The following is a 17,352-nucleotide window of genomic DNA, read 5'->3' on the forward strand; positions in this document are numbered from 1 at the left end:
ATGACATCACTTCGCCTGACTCACAGCTGGGATAGTCCCCGCAGCCCCGCAAGCGTGTCATAAAACACACTCTTTCCCCAATCTGAAACAAACTAGTGGGCATTTTGGATCACAAAACATGTATTGAGAACAAATATAACGGGAGTATCTGAACCCACAGGTCCAAAATAGTTACGCAGTAACATTTGCCCTCTTTCTATTGCAATTTAAATACGCCTCATATCGCTCTATGTTAGCAGCACTAGCCAATTACATGCGCTTATGTATTTGAAAAGCAGTGGTATAGACCAATGACGTGCCTACATTTTGACAGAAGGGGCGGGCGAAGGCGTGCTTTGGAAACTAGGGTGTCGCCGTGGTGGCTCTCATTCGAAGGCGACGGCGGTCGTCTATTTGGGCTTGTAATCTTCAGCAAGACAAGTTAACGTGAAAGGCTCTTTACTTTGACACACTTTTAGCCTGGGAATTTTTCTTATTCGTTTCGGTCGAGGTTGCGACAAGGACTGGAATGTCGGGGTGTGCCAAGAATTTGAATTAGCTTGCTATTAGTTTGAAGAAAGAGGGAGTCGGGGTAGAGAGGCCATTTTGTCCCGACTGTGTGGGAGAAAGAAAGAGTGGAAAAGAGGAATCACTCGGGAAGAGATACTTTTTTTTGCTTTCTGTTCTAATACCGTAGGGGAAAGAGTCGGACATCGGAAATAAACGCCACTCTCTGGATCCTGTTCTGACACATTTGGGTGGTATTTAGCCGACTAGCTCCCTTGGCTAATCAACTCCTCTGAATCGCACAGTCAAGTGACACGGAGCGAGCGCGCAGTGAGCTAGCTGAGGAGGAGCTGGCGCGAGACCCCGCATCAACGTGTGACATCGTTCCCCGTGTTTGATCCGGTCAACACATCGTCTACCGATGGCGAAGAAGACGTACGACCTGCTGTTCAAGCTGCTGCTGATCGGAGACTCGGGCGTGGGGAAGACGTGTGTGCTGTTCCGCTTCTCTGACGACGCCTTCAACACCACCTTCATCTCCACCATAGGTAACGTTGGTCAACACCACCTTCATTTCCACCATAGGTAACGTTGGTGTCGCAAGTGTACTGCTCTGCCTCGCCCCTGAATGTGCTCTTGGGTGGTACGCTGTACTGATTTAACTGGGACCATTGTTTTCTGTTGGTGTGAAGTACAGCATTGGGCTGGCTGGTCGTACCGCTGTCGGCCAGCACCAGCTAACGTGTACTCGTTGAGGCCTGCTAATACTGCCAATGGAGCCCTCCCCGGCGGGGAACCCCGATGTCAGGTCTAACCATACTGAACGGTTCTGAAAGATGCTGAACGGTTCTGAAAGATACTGAACGGTTCTAAAAGATACTGAACGGTTCTGAACGATACTGAACGGTTACTGAACGGAATTGAGCCGTTACCGAAAGCTACTGAGCGGTAACTGAACGATATTGATCGGTTTCAGAACGCTACTGAGCGGATTCTGAACGCTACTGAGCGGATTCTGAATAATACTGAGCGGTGACTTAACGTTACTGAGCATGGAAGAGCATTAAGGGTATCTGTGAGGGCATTGACAGCAGTGTCACCGCTGTCAGGTCGATCCACTCTGGTAGGTGGTGATATTTTAGATCAGCTAGCTAACCTCGGCTAGTCAAAGGCCGATGCATAGGTTTTATTTATATGTTGAGCTGCCCAAGTAAATAACAGCCATTGTGTTAGATTCTTCCATATGTATACTGCATACTTTCTATCTAATGCCGTGTACGTTGAAATGGCATAACTTTGCGATATGCTGAATGAGCCGGTGTGTCAAATAATATCATAAAAGATTGATGCAGTGGCGTCATGGGCTACTTTCTTCTATTGAAGCAGTCAACATAGCGCTCACTAGAGTCGTCCTTTTAAATTGTGATTAGTTCTGGTGTTACCAGAGCTTTGATAACCAATGATTCTTGAGCTATACAATACAAGTTCACCTTTTGTCATGTGTTTTGAACAATCAGGTGAATTCAATTGCGATGGAATGTCATTGTAACCTCATTTTCTATTTAGTTTTAATATACTCTGCGACAATATTTATTCGGTAGCATTGTGTAGTTGACAATTGCATGACAACAAGGAAAACCCCAATAGAATAAACTAGAGATGCCAGTTCAGACTTCATTTGTATCCATCTCATCAAACTGCCAAACCACAGGCAAATGCTACATGCTTGTCATAGTATGTTGCAGATGCATTGTTCTTGCGTTGGCTGTAAGTGCACGTACATTTGCGCTCTGTTTTCTGTAGAGATATTGGCTCTTACAATGGTTAGTGTTAAGTTAAGATTAGCACCGGAGTGGATCATGGATGAAGTACTGTAGTGTGGATGACCAATAGTAGCCTGATGTATAACTGATGCAACCATACCATGTTACTATCGTCATCATTCCAATTCATCAAATCACTGATTTGGCATTGTTGTTTCGAAATGGGTAGTTAATAAGTGCATAAAGAAGTGCATTCAAATCTGTTTCAATACAACATGTTTCAATTGGCAATTATCGTGGAGCTGGTCAGCTTAAACAAAAGCAGACTCTATTTCGTAGGGTCTCACAATGCCAAAGCAAAGTCGAATTGTTATTCCAAGCTATATATATTTATATCAATAGGCTTGGTATTGAAAGCAGATAGAGGAAATGAAAGTAATGCTATTGGATTTTTCGACATACAAAGAGTCTTATTGAATTTATGGGTCTGTCTGTGTGTGCATTCACAGCCTGTGTAGACCCTTTCTGACACAGCACTCATACCTTTAGAGACAGAGATGCACAGCTGCTTCTTAAAATACCACCGGAACCCCCCCCCCCCCCCCCCCCCCCAACCACACACAAACACACACACCATTTCTCATCATACACCCCCCCTCCCTCCCTGTCCACTTTCAAATCCCCTTGGTCTCTCTCGGTCACTCACACTAGAGCTCTCTCTCTCCCTGCCAGTTTAGTTAATACACAAATTCAAGTCAAGAAATTTAGCTTTGTCGGAAACTGATGGTGGAATTATTACTTTAGAAAGAAATTGTTCTTCGATGTAACCCAAACATCAATTATATTTTCTGCTACCAGGATTTCTTTCTTTTCAAAACAAGAGAAATTCTCTTTATAGGTAATCGTCAGCTTTTCAAAGTTTTAGTTTAATTTAATCTTTGGACAATCTGCTTGCAACCCTTGATTCCAAATGATGTGTCCCCACATAGTGTAATTGTTTACAGAATGTTTTGAGTTTCACCAAAGCAATGCTTGGACTAAAATAATGCCCAAGTAAGTTGCTTACTGGAATTGATGGCACCTTGATGTGTGTTTTTATGCATAATAGGTCAACATTGCAAATAAGATATTACTCAATTTGAAATCGATGAATCTGGCATAAATTACATTTTGGAGTTACATGTTCTAGAATGGTTGGGCGGTAACTTGCGATGTCACCCAATGCATTAATTTCTATAGGAGTCGTGTATGGCTAAAATAATCCATTGAATTCTTGCCGCCGGCCGCCATTTAAATGATGGAATCTGCGACGCATAGGAAGTTGTTAATTGACTACGGCTGTGTGATTCGTTCTGTAAGCTTTTGGAATCAGATCAGGAATCCGATGCAGAGGAGGAGAATACTCCATTTCCACATGAATATGACACCCCTAACCGGGGTATGAAAAAAGGCTAAACTCCTAACACGCAACATTAAAAGCAGACTATCCAGGCTGAACCATCAAACCAAACTCAAAACAAAACTTATGAAGCAATCTACTGCTATGGTCAACTCAAAGACCCCTTTTGCCAACAAACTGTTGTGAGGTCTTCTGAACTTGTTTTTCAGCCAAGGACCAGTGTGCTTTAGATGGGGAGATGGTCCCCAAGCTCTAGACCCAATGAGTGAATTTGTAATGGAAATGCACAATTTCATGCTACAGTATAATTTGGTACAGCTAAAGTGCTCTGTATCGTACATTTGGAAAATGCTGTTTAGATGAACATCTGTGCACTGAATACAACCTTTTAGTTTTTGCCTGAAGTATGCCCCTAGATAATTTGTCTCCACCACTGGTTTGCCTTCAGTCTTTGTAAGGAGTAAATAAGTTCACTTTTTTAAAGTCTAACCAATATAGATATCACATTTTATATTTATATTGTGATATAAATGGACTTATGTAAAAAATAAATGGTACAAAGTAAATGCATGTGGTAAATGCATTCCTGAGAAACCACACTGAATGATCATTACATTCTTCCACCAAAATCTACAATCAAACTTGATGCCCTTTATCTGAAACTGAATCTATCAATGCATGCAGTTGTGTATTTCGTTTTATATGATTTTCAGATATGCATCTCTTCTCCATGCCTGCCCCTTGTCTTATGTAGATCATTTTCCTGTCACAAACCCCCATCTTGCTAGCGTTCTTTTTCTCCCTCCCTCTCTCTGGGGTATGTTTGCAGAGGTCAGTGAGTCACACTTTGGCAGGCTGTTCCCTCATTATTCTATGGGCTTGCCCAACCTAGAGCACAGCTGTTTCTGACATAAGAGCTGCCTTAACTTCTGGCTCAACTAGCCAAACTGACGGCTCAGTACTCTGCGAAAAGTGACTGCATCAACAAGGGGTCTCATTTAATCACCGAAGATGATGAAGGTTTTTAGCATTTTTGAAATTGTTTCCAGACCTAATTCACACTGACGTTTACCGGTAGTCTTCATTGTAACTGGCTGTGTATATAATTAAGTGTAAGAAAGCTAATATAAAGTATCACTGTTTATAATAATTATATGACCAACTCTGATGAAAATGTGCAGACTGCCCCTTTTTGTTGGCCTTGTTTAGTGCTGTTATTTAGGCACCGTGTCAGTTAACACCGCGAGACCCATCGGGACCTTCACGGCTGATTGTCTTTTACGCTCCCTGCTTTAGACCACTTTATCATGCATCACAAATATCTGTTGAATATCCAATGACCTATGAAATATTCCAAAAGCTATGACTGCGCACTGTAAGTAGTTGATCCGTCCATCCCATCTAGTAGTGCTTACCGAACCTTAATACTTAAACAACACGACCCTTTAAAGGTCAGTGATTCAGTTTTGCTTGCTCTTTTAGTAACCCGTTATTAAAATAACTTAACTCAACTATGCTGTACGGCTGCTTGATGGTTTCATTTATTCAGCCGACAGCTGAAAAGTTATCTTGAGACCCTGATTTTGTGGAACAACAACAATGGTAATCACAGAACAAACTCAAAACCCCAATGAAACGACGTGTCTTGTTCTTCCTGAGCTGCCACGCTGCCTGAGACAGCGCTGTGACACCCACCTTAAGAGGCGGCTCTGCAATCACAGGGTTGAGGAGGACCCTTGTGTTGTATGCATTGTGTGAAATCCAATTATGAAATACTATTGCATTTCAAACTACTTTTCCAATAGACAATTGTAATAGTTATGTATGTACCGTAGTTATGTAAATGTTAATTGTGAAGCATTCCAAACCACAAGGAACAACCTATATAGTATGTGACGGAAAATTACCATTGGGTGCAAAACGCAAACAATTTCTCGTGATTTTTGGACGCGAGTAACCATTTGGTTGCGTTCAGCCGCTCTGTCTAATAACAGGCTGAGGGCCTGAGGATGACGCAGCAGAATGAACAAGAGATAACCTTATTGTCTCTGCTTGTCACTCATTTTCTATAGTGGTGTCCATTCCATGGCCCTATGCGGTCTGCTTCTCTGACATGTTCTCTACCTACCATGCCTGCCTAGCGCTCCATTCCTGCTCCGCTTTTTCCTTCTCTGTTCCTCTCCCATCCCCTGATTTAGGTTACTGTGATCCCCTAAAGTCGTGTTTGGGGCTATCATTCCTCTATCACTTGTAATCCATGAGGGGCTGTGGCTGTCTAAAGTATGGATGTTGTATGGTGCCTGCATTAAAGTTGGTTCTCTTGTGTATTTCAGGTATCGATTTCAAGATCAAAACCGTTGAATTGCAAGGAAAAAAGATCAAACTACAGATATGGTGAGTGGATCATTTTGAGGCGTTGCTTGTTTGCGGATCATGCCATTGTGCGTGGTTGGGTTTAAGCTGCTCTGCCATCCAGTGTTGATCCGTTTATTATCGTTGGCCTTAACAAAGGGAAGGAAATTATTGTTTTATCATAATGGCTTGATTCCCATTTCACTACAAAGCAATAGCACCGTGGCTAATGTGTGTAATGTTGTGACAGCTGAGGCTTTCAAATTGAGGCAATTCTTTATCACACACACAGTCGGAAGATTAGATAGCCATTTTCTGCAGAAACATACCACGTCTCACATGCTACCCTTATGACTGTATGTAACATAATAACTCTGAGGTGTACTTGGGAATGAAGTCTAAAAAAGGGGAAGGCTACGTTGAGCTGACATTAACCTTATAGCTGTAGCGGTTGCTAGTTTCCCTTTTCTTTTGCCCTTAAACACCAGAAAATCTATTAAGCATTTGTCTGGTGCAGACTGATTTCAACCCTGACATCAAGTTGGCCCCAATGACGTATAATGGTGGTCAGTTGTTAGTGGGGGTTGTGGCCTGTGCAAGCAGAGATGCATTTTGGGAAACGGTGCTAGAGCAAGTTGGAATCCATGGATCTTGAAGCATAGTTTAGCAAAAAATATACTGGGAGTACTTTTTGATTTTCATTTGAGACATTAATCTCAAACGTTCATAATTATTTGCATCTGCATTTCTTCCATATATTAGAGGCACGGTAACGCTGCCGCAGAATGTGGTCTGGTTGCCAGTAGAAATGTCAATCTGGGCGTGACATTTCCACATTTTTATGAATTATCTTTTGCTGTAGACATTAGTAGGCTGGAACCTGCAATGGCAGCAACGTTCATGTTAATTTCAACTGATAGCGTAAGCTAACATGTTACTATCACAGACCTGGCTCTCCCTGATCATGTGACTTCTTAACGTTGACTGCTTGCACGTCATTGGTTATAAATACCTCATTTGAGCAAGGTCACAAAAGAATAAGTTTGTCTATCATGCTAATCATTCAATAGACATTGAAGGGGGGATGCCTGCTGCTGACAGTTATATATATATATATATATATGGTGAAATACAAACCTCGGTGAGCACAGAATGGACCTTTAGTACAACTAGGGTACAGCATGTGCTGGAACTGACTGTAATGCATTGCATCTTGAGGGTTGCCCGCTGAGTGTCTGTCTGTCTCTGCAGGGACACAGCCGGCCAGGAGCGGTTCCACACCATCACCACCTCCTACTACAGAGGAGCCATGGGCATCATGCTGGTCTACGACATCACCAACGCCAAGAGCTTCGAAAACATCAGCAAATGGCTGCGCAATATCGATGAGGTGAGGAAGCCCCACACACATTTTCCCCATGGAGATCGAGGAAGCATATTTAATATTCCTGCCAAACCAGCCACTAGAGGGCAGTAAGTAATGACGCAAATGAACAAACCGAAATAAAGCTGCTGGCACCCATAGATGCACTTGCATCTCTGCCGTTTATGTCATTTGTCTTCATCCTTCATCTTGTGACATTAAAGCTCAACTAATAAACATGTATGGTGTTCCTCTTAGAATTGTCATGCATAAAGGCCACATATACCTTAATAGGAAATAAGAAACTCAATTACACTGCCCATGTCCTTCTCAAATTTTTCCAAGTTTACCTTTTTTCCTTTTTTTGGGGAAAGAGTCATGCATCAATGACACAGAATACATTCAGTCAATCAGTATTATCATACTGTTTTCCTGGGTCTGTATGACGGTGCCTTCTTCAAGAAACATAGTGTATAACTTGGATTCCATCTGTAGTAGGGCTGGGATAAACGATTATTTTTTAAGCGATTAATCTAGCGATTATTTTTTCGATGCATCGATTAATCTAACGATTCATTTTTTTCAGTCCATTTCGATTATCGATTATCTCCCCATTAATTGACTAATAGCAATTTATACATGTTGATTTACATATCTGAATGAAAAAAACATGAATTCCTTAACATTGCAATGCATGTTTATTGCCTTTTTTAAATTCCAAAATAAAAGTGCAAAGTAATGCATTCTTAGAATTCTATTGTGCTCGGTCATCTGCAGCTGCTCCCGGGTGGCGCCTCTTCAGGTGCTGGTGCATTGCCGTGGTGCTAAAATGGAAAGCCATCTCCATTTTGCAAAGACGACATATCACGGAATCGTTTCCCTTTACATTAAAGAATTGCCGCCATCTTTGTTTTGGGTTTTTCGAATCGACGCGCATTTTTCGCGTCGACGTAATTTATGCGTCGACGTCATCGATTAAGTCGACACGTTGTCCCAGCCTTAATCTGTAGTGCAGATCAATGCTAGGTCTATAGGTTTGAGTTGGGAATATAGCTTTCCATTTTTTCTACTTTCTACTTTCTAATTTTCTAACGGCACTAATTCGCATAATCTCACAGTAATTGCTTCTTCTGATGGCTCCGATAGATGTGCCGTCTCTTGAGCACAGCCACAGGCTAAATTGGATTTGAGATGTGGGATACATAAACAGTGTTGTGAAGAGTAAGGCCGAATCCCATTTCTACCCCTTATTGGGCCTGGGATTGGGCCTAAGCTAGTTTTGTCTCTTAAGGTCATCAGTACATAGAGATGTTGCATTTACTGACTTGCTCTTTGAAATAAACTGCAATTCTTTGATTAGCACTTTCTGGCTGACATGGAATTATAATACAGCAACATATAATGAAGGGTTATCTCGTCCCTCTCTTCCTCCACTGGCATTTCAAATTATTTTCCTCATTGAAGTTGGCCTCAACCTCATAGATGTCCGTTTACCTTAACAAAAAAACTGACTGGATTCTCAGGAACAGAAAAGCAGAACAGGGTTGTTTCTTCTCCAAATGATTTACTTGACACATTTTCACTATTGAACATAAGCAGCCTCTCCTGTTGGTTTGTTAATATCTCACCGATGACACAGCTGGTTATCCATCTGTGTTTAGTGTACATACCACCTATTGTCCACGTTTTTGGTCCCGACACCTCCATTGTATCTGTTCTAATACATAAGGGGAGCAGTACACCCTAATCTAATGCTAATGGACGGTCTGCATATGGTGACGGGTCTGTTGGAGGACTCTTTCAAAGCCTGAACTCCATGTGTTTTGTGTTAAGCATTGCTGAGATGGCCTGAGTTGGGACTCTTATGGAATGCCTGCCAGAAGCATTTTCTTTTGGCAAACAGTCTTTCATAGAGCTCAAGGAAAAGTAACCAGGCCATGTTTCCTTGAAACCAAAACTATTTATTCCACTTCATACTGCCGAGAAGGGATCCTTTGATTCTAAATCCTTTTTTAAAAATTTCCCCTAATTGTAACAATTTGTTTGTTTTCCAGTAGATTTTAAAAGCATCATCATTTTCCGATCGATGTGTTTTTTCTTACACACATAATACGCATGTCAACAGACATTTTGCACAGAACCTGACTGATCCAAGCCACCTCCCTTCTCCTGTTCTCAGACACAGGGCCATGACACGCATGCAGACTACTGGCTTCTCTAACCCTCCTGTAAAGGAAAGATGTCAACCCTTGATGTAGACTAATTGTGTGCCATGCTTACCGGCCATGTTCTTTCCTTCTCTCTTCAGCACGCGAACGAGGACGTGGAGAGAATGCTGCTAGGCAACAAGTGTGACATGGAGGACAAGAGGGTGGTACCAAAGGCCAAGGGAGAGCAGGTAAGCTGGTGCTGTCTGCTGGCCATGCAGGCTTTCTATATCCCTTTCCCACTACCACTCCAGTGTCCTGCTCCTGCTTTGTTCAGGGTGACCCGATCAACAACAGGTATGGAGGCATTTGGGTTCTTCAACTGGAGGAATGCAGGCTGGGGTAGAAGTACCCAAGGTTATATATTCAATTCAACAATGGCCAGTATCAAATATGATATCATGACAATAAGTTAATCGAAATATAAACATACCCGACTTAACACTGTTGGAATATAGCTTACCACCATGAACATGCCCGATCTCGTCTGATCTCGGAAGCTAAGCAGGGTCGGGCCTGGTTAGTACTTGGATGGGAGACCGCCTGGGAATACCAGGTGTTGGCCAATAGTTGGCACTCTTCCCCTCTGGCCTTAACATCAATCCTGTTGCCCCAGTGCAAAAACTGTGCTGTGGAAGGCGCCGTCCTTCGGAGGAGACGTAAAACTGAGGTCCTGACTCACTGAGGTCATTAAAGATCACAGGGAACTTATCGCAAAGAGTAGGGGTTTCCCGCTGTCCTGGCTAAAACTGCCCAACTAGGCTTATTCAATCTGGCCCCCTAATCATCCTCCTGTACAATTGGCTGACTCATTAATTGCTTCACTCTCCACCTCAAGCTGGTGTGTGGTGAGTGTTCTGGCGCAGATTGGCTGCCATGCATCAACCAAGTGGGTGCTACACACTGGTGGTGGTGAGTGAGGTCCCCCCCCTTCACTGTAAAGCGTCTTTGAGTGTCTAGAAAAGCACTATATATATTCAATCAATTATTATATCCGGGTTCAATTCACAAAATAGGACTGTAGTCAAGCCAAAAAAGTCAATTATGTATGTTTGTACAGTAGTACATACTACTGTACAGTGTTCTTTCACTTTTCTCCTACCTCTCAAGGAGTGCCTCCAAACAGCCGGCGGGGTGGAGGGAAGGTCATAGGTCAGGGCATTCAGTTTGGCATGGGATCAGAGTTCAGTACTTAATCGTACTGCTATGGTTGGAGCAAACGCTACAATCTGCCACATAGACGGCACAAAACGTGTGCCCATGTGAAAAGGCGATTACAATCAGCTGTTTTTCCTCACGACGGTCCTTCCCCCGAGGTTTGTCATTCATTTATTTGCCATGCTGGCCGGAAACGGAAGGCAGCCCACGTGACTAGCACAAGCCCAGAGACATGTTTCAGAACTATCCCAAGCTAGGAGGTACCTAGAGGTGACCAGTTGTTGTTCACACTACACACAGCAACACACACAGACTCCACAGACTCTGTGAACAACTGGTGTGTGTGTTGCGTGTTTCTGTCACTTCTCCCTAGTCTTATCCTCCCTCTCTCCGTCTCTGCAGATCGCCCGGGAGCACGGCATTAGGTTTTTCGAGACAAGTGCCAAGGCCAACATCAACATTGAGAAGGCTTTCCTGACGTTAGCAGAAGACATCCTCAGAAAGGTACGTGTCGGGAGTTTTCAAAGTGTTTAACTGTTGCCTGCCCTGGAGGAGGTATGCTCATTCAGTAATGCCGTGTTCTGCCTCCGTTTGATCTCTCGACAGACGCCTGTAAAAGAGCCCAACAGTGAAAATGTGGACATCAGCAGTGGGGGCGGAGTCACAGGCTGGAAGAGCAAGTGCTGCAGTTGAACAGCTCACCTGTCTCACTTGCACACAGCACGCACACGTCGCACGTACCCACTCACCCACCCATCTACACACACTAACACACATGCCTATATGTACATCCCCTCTTTCTCTTTTTCTAACCGCTATCTCTTCTAACTCTTCTCACTCGCGAACCTATCTCTTGAGTTCTACACTCACACACACACTCACACACGCATTCACACGCACCTACACACAAACACACCGCACACAAACACACACACACACACCCTCTCTCTGTGTCTCTGTCTCAAGAAAAAACGACGGTAAATCCATCTGTCCCTCGTCCCTTCCCATTGTTTCACTCTCCACTGCTCTCGGATCACTTTTATTCTCAATGAAAAGTCCTGTCATGTCATGTTTCTTGTCATTTGTTTTTAAGGTTGCAAAAAAAGTACAATAATGAGTGTGTGAAAAGATTAGCTCACATTTTTAACCTTCCTTTGCCTGAGCTCCCATGAATGGACCCTTCCCCTCCCCCCTCTTGTTTCCTGAACACTCACTTTCATCCAAAGGAATACGAGAAATAAAATTAAAAAAAAAAAATGAAATTACACAAAAAATTACAAATGTATTATTAACATTTTGTACACTAGTGGGGTTTCTGTTGTTTAACCGTATTTGGTCATATTAAGATTTGTTACCAAGTGACAGAGACGTGGCGAGCTCCTTTTTGTATGTGGGGTTTATTTTGTCCTGTGCCTTATATGGATGACAGGGGCGGGGCTGTGTGGTGGGCGGAGCCACATCCACCGAATGAAATTACGATTTAATCTGTTCTGGTTCCATCCCTTCCTCGTGAAGCAGAACTGAGGCAGAAGCGTTTGAATTTCTCCTCCAGCTAAGAGAACGTCATGTGTCCTGTTTATTTTTTTTATTTTTTCTCTACAGCGTATGTTTTCACTTCCCTTTTTGGGTTACTTCTGTTTCTTTGGTTTTTGTTTTCCTGCATGCAGATTTCTTTGGTTTGGAAGCCTTGCTGTAGAGTTTCTTTTTTTTTTATTTTGCCACTTTGTTATCTGTGGGCGGGAGGTCCAAAAAGTTCTCTTTGGAAATTCAAACAATTTTGCAGATCCATTAAAAAAATAAAAAAATAAGCTTGTTTAAGTTACCTTGTTTGTGTGCTCAATTTTGTCCAGTGTGCAGAAATGTCTTCGAAAAAGACATGTTGGGAACACTTTTCTATAAACCTTCTCCTAAAGTACTTGACATGAAGCTAGGCTAATTCATGATCTCCTAGACATGGAAGGTTAAATTTGTGCTGATGTGCCCTGTACTCTCTATACTTTATGCAAAAATCCTCTTTCCCATGTTGGAACGCAACTACTCCACCTCAAACACATGCAGAATTATTTTCACAGATGTAGAGACTATGGCTGTCATCTGCCAAATTAATCAATTTAATTTCCTTAGTCTGACTCTAGATGGTGCTGTCACTGCTTTTCTGTGTATTTGAATGCCCTTCAAATGTCTCAAGTGAAAATTCCTCTCCTTCCAGTTTGTTGCTCAACACATGTCTTTGCATTTGCTGGAGGAAACGGTATAGCCACAATTTAATCCTAGCGTAGTAGAGGCTGCATGTACAGAATGCGCTGTAACCCCTAATCGCTAGCCTATACTCATCGGTCGAGGGTTGGCCGCTATAATGGATGTGTTGCTGATCAATGTATTATAAGCAATTCCAAGATGAGACTTTAATTTTACATGAGGGTTTAAAAGGAGACGTTGCTTACTCAGTTTAATTCACATTTGTTTACCCAAACGTCTTCTAACTCTTCCAGCACAAAATGTTGAAACTGACTTTAGTGAGTGAAAAGTTTAGTTCTGGTTGACTTAGCCAGCCTCTCCATTCGATAATATATATCTTGGATCGTTCTAGGCTCGATTCTGGCCATCAGGGCGTATTTTACCTGATTGATTAGTGTAACCCATTTTGCCTTTCAATCCGTGTGTGACTGCAAAACCCAATGGCGTGAGAAACGTTGAGACTTTTGAAAACGTAATTTAGCTCTTTTCTGCTTTCTCTCTTTAACGGTCAAGTCGTATGTCTACAGCACCTACGGAAGGAGTAGGTGGGAAAAGTATTTATAAGGGTCAGTCAACAGGTCATTCGTTCATTCATTCATTCATTAAAGAAATTCATATTAGTTTGACACTTATGTAATTTGACGCAACGATGGACTGCTGAATCACAACAGTAGACCTACAAATTTCAACAGTCCCTTGTAAGTAAGGCAACGATCCCAACAATTGATCACTCTGAGCTCTCAGCGAAACAGCTTCGGCCTGCACCCTGAGGGGCTGTCAACCCGTAAAGACAAACATGTTCAAGCTTTCAATCGCGTCAGGAAAAAGTAGCCTATGTTGTGACCCAGATAGAAGTAATTGAATAGATATTGATCACTAAATGACATCGACCGTGTCATATAACCAGATATTATATTTTCCTCTTTTTTTTTTTAAACCCAGAAACTTCAGATTAATCCTAAATCTTATGCCTGATTTATTTTGTGTGTGTTACCCCCTACATTTGCAGTTTTCTTTCCCGACTCTACGTTGAGATAGTGTTATAGCCTGAATGCAGGGCACCGGTTCGAGGAGAAAGATCACAGCTTGCTCAAGAACATCCTGTCAATAACAATCCCACATAAAACCATGAGGAACCATGCGTGGGCAGTAGCCCCGCCGTCAGCGTGCCTCGACAGGTCGTATGAGGGTTTATGTAGGCTAGAGGAAGATGTCTCAAGACAATTATGTAGTTTCTTTCTGATTCATGCAGGTTGGTCTTTCTTTCCTTAGACCAACCGTGCACACTGGGACCCTGAGGCTTACATTAAAGGATGCATCTTGAGCAGAGGCGTCGTCAGCCCCTTTTTACTGGGGCACGTGCCCCAGTAAAAGTCTCCAGTGCCCCAGTAAAATTCCATTGATCATTATTAAATTAATCTGCAGAAGCGCCGCACTCGCTATGGAATCGACAGGATTCATCAATTACATCTCCTGCTGCCTCGGGAGTCTTCAGTCGAGCCTGCCTCTTACCAGCCAATCAAAAAACGAAAGGGGCTACATAAAAGCCAATCAGAAAATAGCCCTATTGTATCTGGGTAAGATTTAACGCAACAACCAATGAAAAAAATCAGTTATTTACGGATTCGTCCACGTGACTCTTCTGAATGTTTCAGTGGTAAAGTGTGTAAAGTATGACCAAGTGTTTCTTTCTGTTCAATAGTCTAGATAGAACTTTATCAATCCCCTGTAGGAGAAATTTGTTAATAAAACAATAATGGTAAAAAAAATAAGGAATCTCCCACTTCCGGCTTCCATGAAAGAGAACCATACTAATTCACACAATAGCGTTGATGCAAATCTAGCATTAAAGGTTAATTTAAGGAAGTTCTCTCCAGTCACGCTGAAACTAGTTTGCTAGTAGTAGCGCTTTAATTTGCAGTGTAAGAGAATTCTGAGAAATCTGAATGCTGACAAAATTCTCAGAATTCTGACACTGCAATTTATTTGCACGCTACGACTAGTGAACTACTTTAAAAAAAACTCGACTCTGCGACCAGGCGACAAATGACTGGTGAGAAGCTTCTTAAATTAACCTTTAATGCTAGATTTGCAGCACTTTAATTCCCGTCAACTTTGTTTTCTAACACCAGCATTTCCACAACTATGCTCATGTTCGTGACTGCTATAGGCCTACAAAACCATTTATAGTGCATCTATTTTTCTGCTGGGTAATGCAGCTTTAATTTGGGCTCTGATTCTGAATAAATGCCGCTGCTGAACTGTGTGAATAAATAAAGGGAACTGAAATCTAAAGAAGACACGTGGTTTTGATGTAGGCCTACCGTGAATTCCAGCTGAAAGTGGAACATTGCTGCCATCAGGGGAAATTAATGTAACCTAGGCATATTGTAAGTAGCTTTCAATTCCTTGTTTTTTTGTTGATCATGTTTCGTTGGAAACCACGGGAGCTGGAAACAGCCCAGAGTAAGTCATCTCCTTTTTTAACGTTACAACAAATTCACAACTTGTTTGACACAAACAATGACAACTTGATTGCTGTTAAAGAATGTTGCCCACATAATACCAGTTTTTCAATACTGAGCGTCTGTAGCCTGTAGTTTTATAACACACACACACACACACACACACACACACACACACACACACACACACACACACACACACACACACACACACACACACACACACACACACACACACACACACACACCATGCGTGCACGCACACACGCGGAAAATGAATAATGAATGAAAAATTGTCTGTCTTCAAAACTTGAGGAAGTTTTATGCCGCTTTTCCACTGCATGGTACCAGCTCGACACGACTCGACTCGACTCGACTCAGCTCGCCTTTTTTGCGTTTCCACCGCGATCTAGTACCTCAAGTGGCTGCTTTTTCTAGTACCGCCTCGCTCTAGGTTCCAAGCGGCTGAGCCGATGCTAAAAGGTGACGTCGGCAGACGGCCGGCCACTGATTGGCCAGAGAGTGTGACGAAGTCACGAGAGCGACATGGCAACCATGCTGGTAACGATAGAACAGCCATAGTAGCGCCGCAGCCAACATATTCCACTTCTTCAACATGCCAGCTAATAATACGAACACGAATACCATCGCATCGATGTTCTCCATTGTTGTTATGTGGGTTCTGTCCATGTGTGGGTTACGTAGGTGTTGTTTGCGTCGCGTACAAAAATACGTCACGGCCCTTTCGCGCAGACGACCCCGCCCACGTCCCGGAGGTACTATTTGCGGTGGAAAAGCACCCGCGCTGCTACCGTGTCGAGTCGTGTCGAGTCGTGTCGTGTCGAGTCGAGCTACATGTGCGGTGGAAAAGCGGCATTAGTGGACAAAAACTTCCTTAACACAAAAAAGGAAATTATGGATATACAGGGTGTTTTTAACATATATGGATCCAACAATGTTCCCAACACTGACACAGATAATTCAGATCATTGCACTCACAATTCCTGTAAACAGTTGTAGTTGTGAGCGATCTTTCAGTGTGTCGAGAAGGCTCCACACCTGGCTTAGGTCAACCATGGGGCAAGGAAGGCTTCACCAACTTTCTCTTTTGTCCATTGAAAAGGAGCAACTATGCAAAGTGAGTCAAAGCCACGTTATTGACCGCTTTGCCACCATGAAGGCGCGGCGATACAGCTTAATAGTGAAAAAATAATCATTAAAAAAGGCTCTATGCAGTAGTGTATGGCCTTATTTAGTTTAATTTAAGAGCTTTGATGGTTCTATAACATTTTCCAGGTTGATTGGTGGCAATGAGCCACCTCACCTTAAGTCAGAAATTCTATTAGTTTTAAACCTTGTTTCTTGCCTTTTTAGTACATGTCGTTCTGGCAAAATTATGCTGTTTCCACACAGCTTCTAAATAAATATAGATGTGTAGACTTCTCCTGATAAAGAGGTGAAGGTCATAAAGAGACTTTTTGTTTATTTGTCAGTTACCTTATTTGTAAATCTTTGAGATGTGTATGTATTTAAATAAATATAATTGTACGGTACTCATGAATCCATCTTTGCGTCTTTACCTTTACCAGTGCTTTAATATAGCCTACAATATGACAGTGACAATGATTTTGAAGCTTGTACATACCCTTCTGTATCCATCTATTTCATATTGTGCACACGTAAAAAAAAAAATGTTGGCAGTTGGGGGCCTTTGCCCCAGTAAAACTCTAGGTCTAGCAACGCCCCTGATCTTGAGACTGACCTATTTGATGAGATTTAGTATGATCTAGAAGGCAATATTGTATTTGTCAGCGCTACCTACGTAAGTGGATCAGATCTTATTCTTGGATTGTTGTGTATTGTCAATGTGTTTGTGGTTGGTGCATGGCATACCCGCGGTGGTCCGTGAACTAAGTGATGC

General features: G+C 42.5%; 1 protein-coding gene and 1 pseudogene across 1 annotated transcript; both read left to right on the plus strand.

Moving 5' to 3' along the window:
* Positions 1-357: 357 nt before the first annotated feature.
* Positions 358-12,494, plus strand: rab10 (RAB10, member RAS oncogene family). The gene is made up of 6 exons (XM_056580735.1): positions 358-1,034; positions 5,982-6,042; positions 7,252-7,390; positions 9,672-9,761; positions 11,131-11,232; positions 11,335-12,494. The coding sequence occupies exons 1-6, from the start codon at positions 908-910 to the stop codon at positions 11,419-11,421; spliced, it is 606 nt and encodes a 201-aa protein (XP_056436710.1). The 5' UTR covers positions 358-907; the 3' UTR covers positions 11,422-12,494.
* Positions 10,018-10,138, plus strand: LOC130375129 (5S ribosomal RNA; annotated as a pseudogene).
* Positions 12,495-17,352: the final 4,858 nt, after the last annotated feature.

The sequence above is a fragment of the Gadus chalcogrammus genome, chromosome 21, assembly GCF_026213295.1.
Source record: "Gadus chalcogrammus isolate NIFS_2021 chromosome 21, NIFS_Gcha_1.0, whole genome shotgun sequence".
Taxonomy (NCBI): domain Eukaryota; kingdom Metazoa; phylum Chordata; class Actinopteri; order Gadiformes; family Gadidae; genus Gadus; species Gadus chalcogrammus.